At 36.6% G+C, this 17071-nt stretch overlaps 1 protein-coding gene across 1 annotated transcript in view; it reads left to right on the forward strand.

Moving 5' to 3' along the window:
- CPS1 (carbamoyl-phosphate synthase 1) overlaps window positions 1-17071 on the forward strand; it is a 135537-nt gene that overhangs the window by 86925 nt on the left and 31541 nt on the right. Inside the window, exons 22-25 of the mRNA XM_004376281.2 lie at window positions 9652-9793; window positions 11105-11170; window positions 11875-11938; window positions 13669-13850. Of these exons, the coding sequence (XP_004376338.1) occupies window positions 9652-9793; window positions 11105-11170; window positions 11875-11938; window positions 13669-13850 (454 nt within the window). The remainder of the gene's footprint in view (window positions 1-9651; window positions 9794-11104; window positions 11171-11874; window positions 11939-13668; window positions 13851-17071) is intronic.

Here is a 17071-nt window from a genome sequence, read left to right on the forward strand (position 1 = left end):
CTCAGCTGCTAACCAAAAGGTCGGCAACTGCTCCTTGGAAACTCTATGGGGCAAGTTCGACTCTGTCCTATAGTGTTGCTATGAGTTGAAGAACATAAATTAAGGTGGATATAAGTTACCTATTTGCTCATTGTGTATAATAGTTGGAGCCATACAGTTTCACTTCATTGTTCTGTAATTATTACACATATGCTAGTATCATCCCCCAATTAAACCGTAAATTCCATTAGGGCAAATACCAATACAATAATGTCTTAATATACTTTTAATATAGAACTCTCTTAGTAGGAGCTTTTGTTGATTTGTGTCTGTGCGGAATAGAGTTCACCATCCTGAGGAATACAATCGATTCTGAAACAACTAAAAGTGGCTTCCAATTCTTTGTTTACCACATATTTTCTTGGGAATTGGCATACAGTGCCTTGCATGGAGTAAACACTCAACAAAATTTGAATGATAATATACTAATAAAATAAATAAAGAGATGTTCCTGGTAAGAAATGATAATCAGAATTTCTCAGTCATGGGAAAGAGGGGGAAAGGGAGTGGAGGAAAACGAATTGTTTCTTGGTTGCTCAAAGGGACCCACAGCATTGTTAATTGAAAAAAATATATAGTTCAAGATATAAATCTACTCTGTGTTGGGAGACATTGTATATCAGCATCGGCAGTACTTTTTGTTTTTACTAAGTGGCTATATTTCTACTAATTGTTAGGAAGGCTCGAATAAACTATTTCATAATAAATGGAGATTTTTCTAATTGTTTTGTATTCTCAAATACAGATTTTATATGCTATGGTATTGTAATACTTATGTGGGCATCATAACATCTCTATAGCCTGTTGAGAACAAGCCAGATTTATATACTTTTGATAAAAATTTATCCAGGTTTTGAAAACTGAATTTTCTGAAAAGTTTTCATGAGAAATATTCATCAATATTTACAACTGTAGTGAAATATGTAATTTAATTAACCAGCTGAGAAGGTTAAGGCAAAAAATATATATATTTCAAGTATTTTTAATACAGGTGTCTATATTTTCTGGTGACCTTAAGGTGCATTTCTATTATAAATACAGGTGGAAAATATCATTACTTTTATGGATAGTGAAACTGGGTCACACTGAGGTGTGTGTCATACTTTATGTCACACCAGTCAGAGGAAAACGGGGAATCTAGCCCAGGGCTTCTGACTTCGATTCTAGTCATTAACCCTTTTCAAAAGCGTCTTTTTAGAGATATGACTTTTAAATCAGACAGCTGGAGATCAGTTCCTCCTTAGCTGTCAAGTTGTGAGCTGTGTGTTTTTCCTGCCTGAGTTGTTGACCCCACTAAGAGTGGAAGCATTGTAAGGAATGTGCCCTTACCCAGAACTCTTGTGGGGAGAACACCAAAGTCTGCTGGGAGGAAAGCCCAGGCAAGTCACCTTTAGAGAGGTAAACAGAATTTTCAAGGATGCAGAGAACTAGGATAAAGATTTTCTTTTAAAAATTTGCATTATTTATAAAAAAAAGTCTTTATATACATGCATGTATATGTGTATATATATATATATATTTAAGATAAATGCCTTATCTTCTATGTCAATGCAGCTGTGAGTAAAACTTAACTCTTGAGTGTAGAATAGAGATTAAATCTGAAAAAAAAAAAAAAAAAAAAGCGTGACCATGCTGTAATTACAGCTGGAGATAATTAGTTGCTTACCCTAGAATTTTTTCACCTGCTATTTCATACCTGAGATGGCTTTAAAGGGGGATAAAGCAGCTGGATTTACCCTTGGAGGTGAAATATGTTGTGTCTATCCAGATGCCAGTAAGACAGTGGCCAGACCTCTTGACCACAGTGTAAATACCTGAGGGCACATTCTTTCCAGAAGATCAGTTTTGACTGGCAGGGAGTAAAAAGTATTGTTGCCCCCACCATTCAAGGTGTGGATGCAAGAATGCCACAGAGAAAAGGGAAGAGTTTGAGAACCGCTGAGTTTCTGGAGCCAAATGTAGGTGACTGGCCAGTTTCATTCTGCTTAATTCCTCTGCTTGCCCCTTCTCTTCTTCCTCTTCCTTGTCTTCTTCTCCTGGTCCTTCTTCTCCCCTTCTTCCTTTTCCTCTGGTATTTTCATTTATGAAACATTTCATTTCATCCGACTGATGAGTTGTTTTTCCAAGATAGTTGGAGCCTGACTCTAGATTTTGTCCAGTGACATTTGCCTACCTAAACTGATGAACTGTTTTAATTGCTCATCTTTTGATCTAGGTAGCTTGAAGAGTGAGCTACTCAATTTGTCCTTCGAGCATATAGTCATCAGTGCCACATAGATGAGAATTCTTGCCATCATGGTCACTAATGTGCATTTATATGTATTCTTTGAAAAACCTCAGGTAATTGAGAAATTTGGTTGGTGTGAAACTCAGGGGCGGGGTGGGTTGTAAGGCAGAGAAATGCTTCTTACTCAGTCCTCTTACAAAAGCAGGTGTCATGACTGAACATCAGGCCTAGTGTTTTTCTCAGCCTCTGCCTTTTGGGGGATTTTTTTTTTTTTTAAAAAAACCGGATAATAATAAAATTGCAAGCCCATCCCATAATTGTAGGCCAAGTGGAGTGTTCATTTTCATATTACAGCTTGTGCAATCTGGAGGGAAATTTGTTTAGTATTACTGGTGAGTTGGTGGATCAGATAAAAGTCAGAAAAGTGGAAGAAAGGACTGTGAGAAGTGAGCTGGCTCCCCTGGTAACTGCGATGCTGCAGGCGTTCCTAGATTTCCCCAGCTCCTCTGTGCCAGGTGAAAATTTCCTCATTAAAAGGACTTTATTCCATTTCCTTTTATCATTTATTATTGAAGACTAAGTGTGAGTGGAGGAAGTTGCATAGATGACAAGGTAGAATTTTAAACAAAACAACAAAATCTACACTGGAAGTCAAGGAGACAGGTGAGAAAGGCTTGCATTGTTTATAAACCAGAGAACACATGAGAGCCTGCCTGCCATAGAAGGCAAGCAATGCTGTCTAACCATTAAAAGATTATGGCAGAGTGTGTAAAAGTCTGATTGTCTGGTTTTAAGATGTTTTTCCCCCTCTTAGGCTTCAGTCATTTTGTGTTGCTAAGCAGAGAGGAACTAAAAATTATGAAAAGGCCAGCATCACAGCCTTTTGGTGTTTCTTTGTTTTCTTGTTTAGATTCTGTTACGGAGTGATGAAGTATAAGCTTTGAAGTTTGCCCTTGAACTCTGAAAGCAAGGAAAGCTGGTAGGGGAAAGAAAAGTGGTACATACAGCATAGTTTAGAGGGCATAGTCATAAAGTATGTATTTAATGTGTACATGTTCAAATGAGTAGAGATAGGCATACAAGTACATATAAGTACATATTAAATTACAGCCGGATATCTTATAATACATATTTCAAAACTGTGTGCTTTAGTGCAATATGCTGCAGTCAGCTGATCACATTAAAGCTTGAGATAATGTTCCCTTGATTTACAATATAATATAAATAGAGGATTCCCTATTGAGACTTCAAAAAGCATTTCTGAATTACAAATTCAGCATTTATATTTCTTTTAGTAATGATTCTGTTTGAATTTGTTCCAAATTAAGGCTTTCATTTTCCTTTACAGAAGTAGAAATATTACAGTCTGTTTTTAAAATGAGCTTTTACCTAGCTTGATTTTTGAAAAACTCACTATGATAGAAATTCTTTTTTAGCAGACAAAATGGAGGGCAGCCCAATATGAGCAGGTAAAGATCAGGAGGATGTATCTGACTCTCCACATTGTTAATGAACTCACGTATGCTTACTTAAGATTGTTCATCTTATATTTGACTCTGAAGAGATTTAACCTTAACTAAGTCACTGGCCCAAAACTAATCGTGTATTCAAACTGTCTCTGCTTTTATTTTATTATAATGGGACACAAAATAAAATTTTGTATCAGAGCGAGTTGGGAATAAAGTCAATTTTCTTCCTCTATATGTAATGACATGCCCAGCCAGCCCTGTGTTATCAGAAGCAAGGAGAGAGCAAGCGAGGGAAATATACAGTGAGGTAGTCTGCTCCCTGTCTTGGGGTAGGGTACCCTCGAGAATTCGGCAAAACTGAATATATGAAGGGGTCTAGTTTGTCTGTGTCTTTGCTAATTGCTATGGTGGGTCAGCATCAGCATCTGTTTTTCCAGTAAGGAAGATTATAAAGTGCTTTTTACTATTTCATGAACATGTCTAAAGATTAGAATTTAATAATCAAAGAGGCCATGAAAGAAATGGTAGAGATGTCACTTTCAACTTTATATAAACACCAAAAACAAACAAATAACAAAAAGTCCAGCTGCCATCCAATTAACTCTGACTCATGGCTACCCCATGTGTGTCAGAGTAGAACTGTGCTCCATAGGGTTTTCAGTGGCTGATTTTTTAGGAAGTAGATTACCAGACCTTTCTTCCGAGGTGCCTCAGGATGGATTTGAACTGCCAGCCTTTCAGTTAGCAGCCAAGTGCATTAACTGTTTGTTCAACCCAGGGACTCATATATGCCGATATTAGCATTCAAACAAAGGTGAATGAAAATGGATGTATTCATATGCCATTCCAATTTAATATGACTTCATTTTTCAAGACATTTCAAATATCATAACATGTTATTGATCTAATTATTTGAATAGTAAGCAAACATTAAAGAGATTTCTGGTTGACCAGCAAGATGTTCCAGAATGGGCTAGGGAGCTTTAAGCTCTCTAGGTCTAGCTTGAAGCATCTGTTTCAGAACTCTCGCCTGGTATAGTTTGAGGTGGAGCCTATGTAGAAATAGCTTTCACTCTCACTCTGAAATCCTGTCATTCATGATTCCCTATTTTTTGTTACTGTTGCTGTTCTCAGACATCCCTTTAAATAATAAAATCTCTCTGGGGTGGTGGAATGCTATAAGGGAGCAGTAACAATTGAATTAGTCTTAGTGATGGAAATCAATTTTTTTTCCACCAGAACTCAGAACAAATTTTACTCACTTTACTTTTTCATGCACAGGAGCCCTGGTGGTGCAGTGGTTAAAGTGATTGACTGCTAACCTAAAGGTTGGTGGTTCAAAACTGCCAGCGGCTCCATGGGAGAAAGATGTGGCAGTCTACTTCCTAGAGATTTACAGCGTTGGAAACCCTATAGTGTCGCTATGAGTGGGTTTTTGTGCACAAGGCCAATTGTATCAATCAGCCTTTATTTTTTTCTTACTTATTTCATTTATTTTTTGTTAGTAAGAGTTCAGTTTTATTTGGGAAAGGAAGAGGGAGACTTCATATATTTGCTGGAGGTGTCTAAATATACTCTATTGGGACTCTTTTGGTGGAAAAGAAAAAATTTGCATATTCCAGCAAAAGACTGCAATACTGAATGTGGACAAGACAAATGCAAACTTACTACATTCCTAATAGAAATATGAGGAATCTAAGTGGTTTCTTTTTTGTTCGTTAGTTTAAACCATTATTGATAATTTTCATTTAAAGCAACATATGAGTCTTTGAAGAATTGACTGGTATTCCATATGAGAAGAAGTAAAAATAAATCATTCAAGGCCAAAAAACAAATTAAAAAGCCTAACCCAAATAGCTAAAGATAAATACATGGCTTTCACTTGGTTTTGCACTTAAATAACTTGCATTTATGGTGCTCTAGTCCATATTCAAGGAGTCCTTGGGTGGCACAAATCGTTAACAGCTTGGCTACTAACCCAAAGATTGATGGTTTAAACTCACCTAGAGGCACCTCAGAAGAAAGGCCTGGTGATCTGCTTCCAGAAAGTCACAGCCATGAAAACCCTATAGAGTTCAGTTCTACTGTGCACACTTGGAGTCACCATGAGTCAGAATAAACTCCACAACAACTGGTTTATTTTTTGTTGGTACTAATCTAAAGGTTGGTGGTTCAAATCTACCCAGTGATTCCTCTAAAGAAAGCCCTGGCAATCTACTTGAGAAAGATCACATCTATTGAAAACTCTATGGAACTCAGTTCTACTCAGAAACACGTGGATTGCCATGAGTCAGAATTGACTCAGTGACATTTGTTCTGGTTTTTTGGTTTTATACCATATTCCTGGTTACAGATGTGATGGTTCTTTTTGAGGCATATTTCTCAACTGTGCCTGGGCAGCTGTTGTTCAGGGTTAGGGTTTTAGTTATTTTAAGTTAATATGGTTGTTCATTCAATACTGTAGTATGGGTTTTGCCTCAGATAGTTTTTGCACATTAAGAAATGTCTTATCGAAGATTTATTCTTTGATTCTATTTTGTTTTACTGTTATGATGATAGGGAAATGTTCTAGCAAGCAGCATTTTTTCCACAGATAAGAATATTATATATACAGTATTTCTCCACCTAACTCAAGCTTCATACTAGTGTTTTTAATAAAATTACAGATCACAGGGAAAATATGTTGCCCTTCCCCAAGCACTGAAATGTTAACATGATTTCAGATATGCTACAAAACTCACCATTAGAGATATTTATTTTAAAAGAGCATCATCCAAAGTTCTAATTTAGAAAAGCAGCTTGTTTGTCAAGCACCTCCACTTTGAGGCTGAATGCACACTTGCACATAGACAAATGAGCAATTGCTTAGAAGCATTTTCTTGGCAAGCAAAGTGGAAACATACATTTCCAAAACAAATAGCAACAACAAAAAATCCTTCGTCTATTTTTTTCAAATTTTTTTTATCTGCAAAATTAAAGATAACCACAAACTTAGGTGTTTCAAAGTCCCTCACAAGCTCAGCAGTCACCTCTTAGTTAAAACCTTTCCAGGCATCCCAGTGGGAGCTGGGAGCCTCTTCTCTAAGCCACCGGCTCAAGCCTTGTGTGCATCTCTCGGCACTTCTCACAGTGCAGACACGTCAGTGGATATTTGTTTGCATCCCGCTATATCTAACCTCCTGGAATGCAGGGAGTTGATACTGCATCTCTCCATCATTAATACGGGTAGCACAGGGCCTAATACACAGCACTAGTTAAAGACTAGTGAAAGTATGACAATAGCTATTGCTCCAACCACACCACCTGTTTTCCTATTAACTCTTTCCAACCACAGATCCTCAGCATGTTTCCCATATATGCAACGTCTGTTGCTGCTCTAAATTATTGCAAATGAAATTGCCTTGAATATGGTACATCCTTCAACTCTTTCATCTATATAAAGATGAACTTTCTTTATGGTTTTGTTCTTGTCCCTCCACTTCCGTAGTATTTCTTAACTATGGCCACTCACACTGTTATCTCTCCTCTGACCTCACATTGCACTCTGCATTACTACCACATAGTTTATCCCTCCATAAACTGTTTTGAATCACTCTCTTATCATTCCATGAGTATGTCTTGACTCAAATATTATTTTGTATCTTTTGGAGTAGCACTGTCCAGTAGAATTTCTGCAGCGATGGAAATATTCTGTAATCTGCACTGCACGTGTGGTTACTGAACACTTGAAATATGGTTAGTGTGACTGGAGATCTAAATAATTTTTTTACAATTTGAATTAATTAGCATTTCAATTTAAATAGATACATGTGGCTAGTGACTATCATATTGATGAGTGCAATTCTAGAGCATGTGGCACAGTGCTTGGCACACATAATAAGTCATTAATATTTGATAATCAGGTTGTATATGACAATTTGACAGGGAAATGTGTTGCTTTGAAGCACAACTTATAGAATACTTGGGAAGATTAAAAATTCAAAATGGGAATAAAATAGAAGAAATTGAATTCATTGGGAGAAATAGCACACTGATTTGGGAGACAGAGAGGAATTTAGGTGCAATAGAAAAGTGATTTGACTAAGAAGCTGTAGCTGCAAAAATCCAAACTAATAGTGATATCAGAAAGCTGGAGGAGGCCATTGTATACCTCAGCTCGAGTCTCTTTTCTCCAAACTCAGAATATGAATTAACTAAATAAAGAAGATTGAAGATTACCAAAAAACAAAACAAAACAAAAAACAAGCAAACTTGTTGCTGTCAAGTGGATTCCAACTCTTGGCGGCCCTATAGATTGAAGATTGAAGATTAGGATGAGCAAAATGCAGAAGTAATTCAGTTGCATTCTATTAGGATTTTGATGAAAATGTTTTACTTTGTATAAATTAGACCTTCTGACAGCACACTGTTATATTTTAATTTCATCGTATTGACTATCAAACTATTATAATTAAATTTTATTGTACTGGCTATTACTTGAAGTAGCAGGCCCACAGATATTTGGTTAGAGATGCTTTTACAGTAGCATTTTATTCTTCTGTACCTTAGTTCTTTACAAATCATTTTTGTGTGCATTTTAAATTCTAGTTACAGTCTGATTTCAATAACTATTAAAAGAGAACTTAGGGAGGTATAGTCTTGTTCATTCACATAATGAGTATTTATTGAGTGCTGTCTGAGGAATGGACTCTGTGCTAGGCTTTGGGAATAGCCTGGTCAGTGAGCCAAGTGTCTTCTCTGACCTCGTGGAATTTAAGCCTAGCAGAGAAAAAGTCTGATTGGTGAATGAAAGCTATGAAACATTAAAAATATCAAGCAATAGTGACATGCTCAACTGTATGGTTCCAATTTGACCACAGCTCCAAGCAAAAGAGGAAGTATGAGAATGGGAAGATTAGTGTGAGAGCTGACTGAGCCAGCTTCATGGATAAGGCTTGGCTTTAGTTGACCTTTTAGGAGTGGCTAGGAGTTGGAAAAAACTTGGGTGGGTAGAAGGAATAACAGAGGCATTACAGGTGAGAAGAACAGCATAAACAACATCTGCACTATGGAAATGAGCATAGGGAAACTGAGGAGGCAAATCTAACTTGAGTGGAAAATAATCACAAAACTATCTTCTCAACATCAACAGATATATGGTCTTAGGAAATAGAGGCATTTTATGGAGGGGATACCCAGTCGGATGCAATGTAGGGACTCCTAGGTGGAGATGATTCTCAAAGCTTGTAGACCTAGAGGTCCACAGCACAGGCCAGACATTGGAGAAGGGGCCACATATTTGGGAATCATCAACTAATTAAGAAGCTTGAGCCCATGAGAGAGTGAATTAAGAGAGGTTGAGAAAGTAGGCAGACCAAAGCAGATAATAGAGGGTAGAGCTTTTGGAAAACAAACAAACAAACAGTAAATGGTTGTAGTGAGTAATAAAGTAGGGCCAGAAACAGTTTCTTGGAAGTCAGAAGAAGACACTACTTAAAGAACAGAACATCAAAAGGTTTCATATGCTGACATAAGTTATGAGGTCATATTCCTCATATATTGAGGAAGATGAAAATGGAGAAAAGCCTTCTAGATTTAGTAAGAAGGAGGTCCTTGATTATTTTTGAAAGAGCAAATTCATTAGAACAGTCAATGCAGAAGCCATTTATCAGGAAATAAGAAGAGGAGAGGATGTATAGGGTGTGAAAGTAGCAGACCACAGGTTTGAGAAGCTCAGCATTACAAAAGGTAGAATACTTCATAAAGGCTGGAGGATTTAGTGGGCTACTTATTTGTATATTTTTTAAAAGGTAAGGAGACCTAAATATGTTTGAAGATGGGATATAAGGAGCCTTTGGTGTTTTTGAAATGGAATAGTTCCCTCCTTCTTTTTGTGTTTGATCTAACCTTGAATCTCTTTTTTCCATTAAATTCTAGTGAGTCCATTACAGAAGAAACCCTGAAAAAGGCAAAGGAGATTGGTTTCTCAGACAAGCAGGTTTCAAAATGCCTCGGGCTGACTGAGGCCCAGACAAGAGAGCTGAGGTTGAAGAAAAACATCCACCCTTGGGTTAAACAGGTGAAGAAGTTTCCCTTCTTTCCAGGATTCCTCCGGGGAAATGTAGCCACTAACTTAAAAAGCCATTGCTAATAAAAAGAGAGGTGGAATTAGAAAGTGACTACTTGTCCAGTTGATGCTATGATGTCACCAATTTTATTCAGCACAGGATTGGTTTATGCTTAAAAGGGAGAGGAGGCAGGGGCTCTGGGAGGTAGACATGAGAGTGAGTACCTGCTTTTCCGGACCTAAGTGAAAGTAAAAAATCAAAATGACCTCTCCTCTGCTTTTTGACCTGTGTCCAAATATAGCTGTAGCAAGAGAAATCCTTAGTGTAACAGAGAGACTTGAAATACCCTGGCATGGTGGCTGACCCTCTTGAAACGAAGTTATCTCCTTTGGCACTAACTTTTTTACAGGGTAATACTTTATTTTAAGTGCCCCATCATTATGGTCCATTTGGTATTCGTTGTGATAGCGCTGGGCATAACAAGCTCATCTAGTATTCAGGACCACCACACGTGCACTTCCATGTGTGCCTTTGTAATCTTTTTCTTTCTTTGGCCTTTAGTGTAAGAGATACCTTAGCTTTAAGTACCACCAGATGGTTTTCATCCTTTAAAATCATTGACTTTTCCCTGTGTGCTTAGGGGGCAAATGCATACCTTTAGGTCCCGGGCTTGATGCTGAATAGTTTCTACTCGGCAATTATTATCTTTCTTCCTTTTCATCTGACTTGCGCTAGCTTGCCCTGTCGGCGTCACATTCTTGCTCGCTAAGCTGAGCTCCTGGCCCTGGAGAGCTGAATTGATTTACTCTTCCCAAATATGTTCAATGAGTTCCTGCTTCCCAGCCCCCCCACCCATGCTTTATGATGTTTGTGTCATCTCATTGTTCAGTGCCATAGGTAACTTAACATTTGCAAACCAAAGATGCCCTTATATAGGTTATTTGATTTCCAATTTTATATGCAGCTGCTTTATTTAGACATCTGGCTGGGTTATCCTTCCTGGTAACCAGTGGACTACATGACCACCTGTGGTATTCATGGAAGATACAGTGTAGCAATCCAGTGAGGCCCTGGAGTGTATGTGGCCACTTATTGCTCAGGTGATAACTAGATAATATCAGTTTGTTTGTTTTTTTTTCCCTTTGCATTTTCAGAATTAGAAAGCAGATGGGTTGTACATACCTTTTTCCTGTCTTTATATTTGACAGTAAGAGGTGTTAAAGGAGTATAAGTGCGGTACAAAAGATGCACAATCAGTCTTGAACAATGTTACAATAGGGAGTAACATTCCCACATATTTACTTGTTTATTTTTTCTCGCAGATTGATACACTGGCTGCAGAATACCCATCAGTAACTAACTATCTCTATGTTACCTACAATGGTCAGGTAGGACCTGTCAAACTTACATATGCAGAAAGCTCTAGATTTAGTACATGGTGCAACTGAGGAAGTACATACATATATATATATATACACACATATATATGTATACACACATACATATATGTGTGTGTGTGTGTATATATATATATATATATATGTATATATGGAGCCCTGGTGGTGCAGTGGTTAAGAACTTGGCTGCTAACCAAAAGGTCAGCAGTTCGAATCTACCCACTGCCCCTATAGGGCAGTTCTACTCTGTCTTAAACGGTCGCTGTGAGTTGGAATCGACTCAACGGCCACGGGTTTGGTTTGGTTTTTGGATGTGTATTTGTGATTTTGGTTATCTAGTGATCTTTGGTAATAAAAATGGCCTTATGTGGGTCAGATGTGATAACGTGTTTCTGTACTCACTCCTTTAACAACTGCCTTTAGATGAAATCAAAAAAGTAAAAAGATGATAAGGACAATGGTTACATGAACATACAATTTTCTCATGGCTATTTAATTTAAAAAAATACTGAACTAGATCTGTTTTTTCCAAATAAGCAGAGCTTGTGTAACATGTTATACTTAGGGGTTCCCAGAGTCTAAAAGAGGATGAATGCCAACAAAAAGAAGAATGAGAAAGACACATTCAAAGACAGGACAAATAGAAGGAAGAATAACACACAGTAATTTCCACATCTTTTGTTTTTCTCCCTCAGGAGCATGATATCACGTTTGATGACCATGGAATGATGGTGCTGGGCTGTGGTCCATATCATATTGGTAAAGTGATAACTTATATTACAGAGTACTTTAGAGTTTATATAGTACTTTTCACATATGTTAATTCTATTACTCCAAGAACTGTGCAAAGTAGGTGTTGTTATATTAAATGTTGGGCAAATCAGGAAACTGAGGTTGAGAGAGATAAAGCTAAAATTCACATAGCTATTAAGTGGTGGAAGTTAGACTCAGATTTGGCTTTCAAATACAAATTCCATCTCCTTTCATTTCATCATGTCATCCCTTTATATTTACATCCTCATGAACTGAATTGAGCCTCTTGCTGAGGTTGGAGAATAAATTGGATTTTAACTTTTTTTCTTCTAATGTATTTTTCACAAAGATCTACATTTGCTCATGGACTTTTTACATCAGCCAGAAATTGCATTTAGAGATACAATCTCTGACCTCACACAGTGACTTCTGCTTACAACAAATGCAAAGAGCTCATCTCGATAATGCAGGCAAAGGCAAAACTTTATATAATCTAATTAAAACATACCGAAAATTATAATAACACTTAAAAATTTGATATTTAATAATGAATTAAGATCTACTACAGTTATAAGTTATATATTTAAGTGGACAATGATATAAGTCAAAAAGTATATGTAATATTTAGTTTCTGTAAGGTATTCTAATATGGAAATATTAAAATATATTATTTAAATGTATGTAGTCTTTGTTGCTTTGAAGCAAAGTTTATTTTAGTTTTTACAATTAAGTAAGTGCTTCAGGATACGCTAGTTTACCAATCTTTGGCCAAATCTTGAAATGGGCCAAAAGTATTTCTATTTTTACCACCTACCACCATAGTTATCTCATGGCTAAATGCCTGAACACCGTGACCAGCGTCTACCCTTCTCTCTGGACCTTTCTTCTTATCTCTTCAAATTTTACCTAATTTATGACACAAGTCTGCATTACTTTAGGGCCCAGGGAGGGCTAGCTGAGCTGATATGATAATCAAGCATATGCGTACTTGATAATAGAAATTAACATGCTACTGTATTTGGGTAACACGTTATTTTGACATGAACATTTAGGAGACAATGTCTTGATGTACAGGATTCACGTAAGTCCCGGGATTTTCAGTTATGATGGCATCCCTATAGAGGTGATATTTTAAGGCATTTAGGTTGTTATTGTTCTTCAGATTACTCCGTAGAAGGTCACTCACTCTGAATGGGGTGGCCTTGCCAAGCTTAGAAGGATATGCTTGGAAAGAATAGGCCCTTCCAATCAATCAGGATATGTCAGAGCTGCAAGACACCTCAGGCGTCATTCCTTTTAGCCCTCATACAGCAGAGTAAGTGGAGGGACTGAACAAGAACTCAAGTATTGTGATCACTGGCTTTAACTATTTCTGCGTACAGAGGTCAATGTGTTCACTCTGAGTTTCTTCTCAGTAAATGAGGGTTATTTTTATCGTTAAAATAATCTCCCATTAACTTTGAGGTTCTCAGTGCTTCAAAAATGGAGATTCCCTATTGCAGACATAGCATCCAAAAGATGCCGACTTGTGACCATTGTTTAATTAGTCCCTGTTTTTCCAGCTCTTAATTAGTGTGCATCATGAGTCTGAAATTTATAGTTTGGTGTTTTTCAAATTGAATTGAAGAGGCATTAACTTCCTCAGCCTTGCCTGACAGGCGATGTGTTTCTGCTTTTCTTTGCATTGTAACCTCATGCTTCTCCTACCACTTTTTCCAATCTCACTGTCTCTGCAGGCAGCAGTGTGGAATTTGATTGGTGTGCTGTCTCCAGTATTCGCACACTGCGTCAGCTTGGCAAGAAGACTGTGGTGGTGAATTGCAACCCTGAGACTGTAAGCACCGACTTTGATGAGTGTGACAAACTGTACTTTGAAGAGTTGTCTTTGGAGAGAATCCTAGACATCTACCATCAGGAGGTAAGGGAGAGAAAAAAAGAAGAAAAATAATATGCAGTGCACACTTTATATATGTATATACAAGCATGTAGATTTATACTGTAATTGTCCTTAGGAGAAAAAGCCACCAGTGTCTTCCATTGTCTAATTTTGTAGTGAAACTAAAAATCTCCCCAGCCTTATATTTTTGAGGCCCTGGTACAGAGTGATTAATTTTTATATGCAACTCATTGTTTCTTTCTAAGCGTTCCAGCTTTACTGAAAACCCTACTTGGTAACATGAGCTGGACACTTATTAACTAGTGTAAGATGGCCCTTCATAAATTTTTTGCAGAATGATTTAATTGGCCATTTAAACATACAATAAATAGCCTCTTTCTAGTTACCATGATATTGCTGTTTAATGAAGAACAGTTCCCAGAGGAGAGAAGTCAATTGTTCAAAAGGACCAGTTAATTCTCTGTTCCATCAGATGAAGCCATTAGTCTTCACTTTAAAATCAATGAGTTCATTCTGCATGATTTTGGTTCCTTTATAGCTTCCTCTTACAGTTGCTCCTCTGCCCCCACCCTGATATTGTTGATTCATATTGTCATAGATTACTCTAAATCTGTAGAACAAGTTAAATCATCTTACGAATTTTAGAGTAATGTCCAGTAGTGGTGCCTTTTGATGTCTTACAATTAATCCCCTATCATAAAGAATCATCCTTATATATGAAATATGGTCATTTAGAGAAAAAAAGATTATTGACTTGGAGCACAATGCTTAGATTCTAGTTTTGACTCGACAACTCATTGACTTAAGCAAGTTACTTAAATTCTCTGTGTTTTATTTATTTAATGAATCATGTGAGTGTTATAGCACCCTACACACAAGTACTGTGAAGGTAAAATGAGATTTGTGGTTGAAATTACATTGTAAAGTATATAGTGTCAGAACAATGTGATGATTATATTATTGTTAAGAAAGAGTAGACAGATTTAGGATGGCCGTATAAATCAGTTGTCTATTTAGGCCTGGCCTACTAATCTTTCAATATAATGAAATTTATCCATCAGGTAGAATTCACACATTTTTTCAGCTCTTGCTCTGGTGTGATTTTTCCAATCACCCTCCTTAATATTCATTTCAGATAGTCGGAAATCAAAACAAATACATGCTGTAAATATTTCTTGAGCACCTTGTAAATGCCTGGCTCAGCAGGCTAAAGAGTTATAAAACCAGGTCCTTACCTCCAAGACACTAACAACAAAACTGGGATCTATAATAAATATGTGAAACACAAAAAATTATTTAAAACATCTTAACTAGCATTACAAGCAACAACAGCACAGGTGCTTTACACATAATTAATTATTTTCCCCTGAAATGGTTTAAGGAAAGATTAAAAACTTCTATGGCTGCCTTTAGATGAAGTTGTCCATGGATATTAATGAGATTCTTTTACTATAATTGAATTCAGTATTATCAAAATCAATATTTTATAAATAGCTCTTCTCTTATCCTTTAACACTAACCACCTTTGAAGCCAGTCAGGATAATACAGTTAGCTTAAGATTATAATGTTTGTACATTAGTTAATCATAACTGCTTTAAAATCCATAGATTTGAGTTCAAATACTGGCTCTGCATTTGCTAGATAAGCGGTATGGGAAAGTCACTTCATTTTCATTGAGCCTCAGTTTCCTTCACTGTAAAATGGGGATAGTAAGGACCACCTCATAGGGATACTGTGAAGGTCAAACCAGATAGTCCAGGATATATAGTAAAGTCCTCTATAAAATGTAACAGCTATTATATTATTATTGTTTTGAAAATTGTTGGTCTTAAAAAAATAGAAATCAGTTTCATAAAGCTATTTTGAAAAACATTGATGTATTTATTAATTAAAGTACTTTTTATTCACCTTTAAACTCCTATTTAATGCAATTGACCTCAGCTTTTTCTCATAAGTTGCTACTTCTCCCTTAATTTTTAAAAATTATTTTGAAGTGTTTCACATAAGAGAATTTTGTATACATTTAATTACAGAATTTGTTTTTAAGCCTCTAAAATATAAACAACACTAGTAATAAAATAAAATTATCAGCAAATAAAAAGATTATTATAGTAATGAGAATAATTCTTTTTAAAGGTTTTGGAGAAAATGTGTATTGAACACATTTTAAAATGCTGATAAAAGTAGCATAAGTGTAGTTATAAAAATGCAGAACTGTGAATTATTTTCAGTACTGTTTACAATACATTTAAATATTCAATTGCAGGGTGTTTTTTTAGGCAGTACTATAATATCTCTCATCAGAGACAAATTTTTGTCCCTTAAAGAGTGTTTCAGAATGATTTCAAATAATGATAAAATACATTTGGCACGTTAACAATCACTTCAGCTATTATACTAAAATTCATTAGTGGATCTTTCTGGCAAACACAAATTATGTCAAGATACAAGGCCTGTCAGACTTTATATTTCCCGATAATAATGTGAAATTTGTATAGTATACAGGACCTTTAATATTTTTATCTTATGTAATCTACATAGTGACCTTGTGAAAAAACCAAACCCATTGCTGTCGGGCCAATTCCAACTCACAGTGACCTTACAGGACAGAGTAGAGCTTCCCCATAGAGTTTCCAAAGAGCAGCTGGTGAGTTTGAATGGCCGACCTTCTCGTTAGCAGCCTGAGCTCTTAACCACTGCACTACCAGGGCTCCAACCTTGTGAAGCAGGCAGGTATTATTATCCTGAGTTTACAGACAAGAAAACAGAACCTCAGGGAGGTTCACAGAGGGAACCAAGATGGGGAAGGAATTCTACCTTGAAATCCAAATCCCCAGTATCCCACACTGGCTCACCTACACTACTAAGACAAGTTTGAAGAGATTTGATAGGTCTTTTTTTTTTTTTTAATCTTAGCTAATAATACCTGTTGCCATCGAGTTGATTCCAACTCAGCAACTCTACAGGACAGAGTAGAACTGCCCCTTAGCGGTTGGTGGATTTGAACTGCTGACCTTTTGGTTAGCAGCTGAGCTCTTAGCCACTACGTTACCAGGGCTCCTAACCAATAATAGGAGATTCAGTTTTGAGTAAGGAATTATTATTATTTTTTTTAGATTTACACCTATTATTTTTTTTTTAATATATTTTATTGTACTTCAGGTGAAGGCTTACAGAACAAATAGTTTCTCATGAAACAGTAGTACACATGTTGTTTTATGACATTGGTTAACAACCCCAC

The sequence above is a fragment of the Trichechus manatus genome, unplaced genomic scaffold (assembly GCF_000243295.1).
Source record: "Trichechus manatus latirostris isolate Lorelei unplaced genomic scaffold, TriManLat1.0 scaffold00041, whole genome shotgun sequence".
Lineage (NCBI taxonomy): Eukaryota > Metazoa > Chordata > Mammalia > Sirenia > Trichechidae > Trichechus > Trichechus manatus.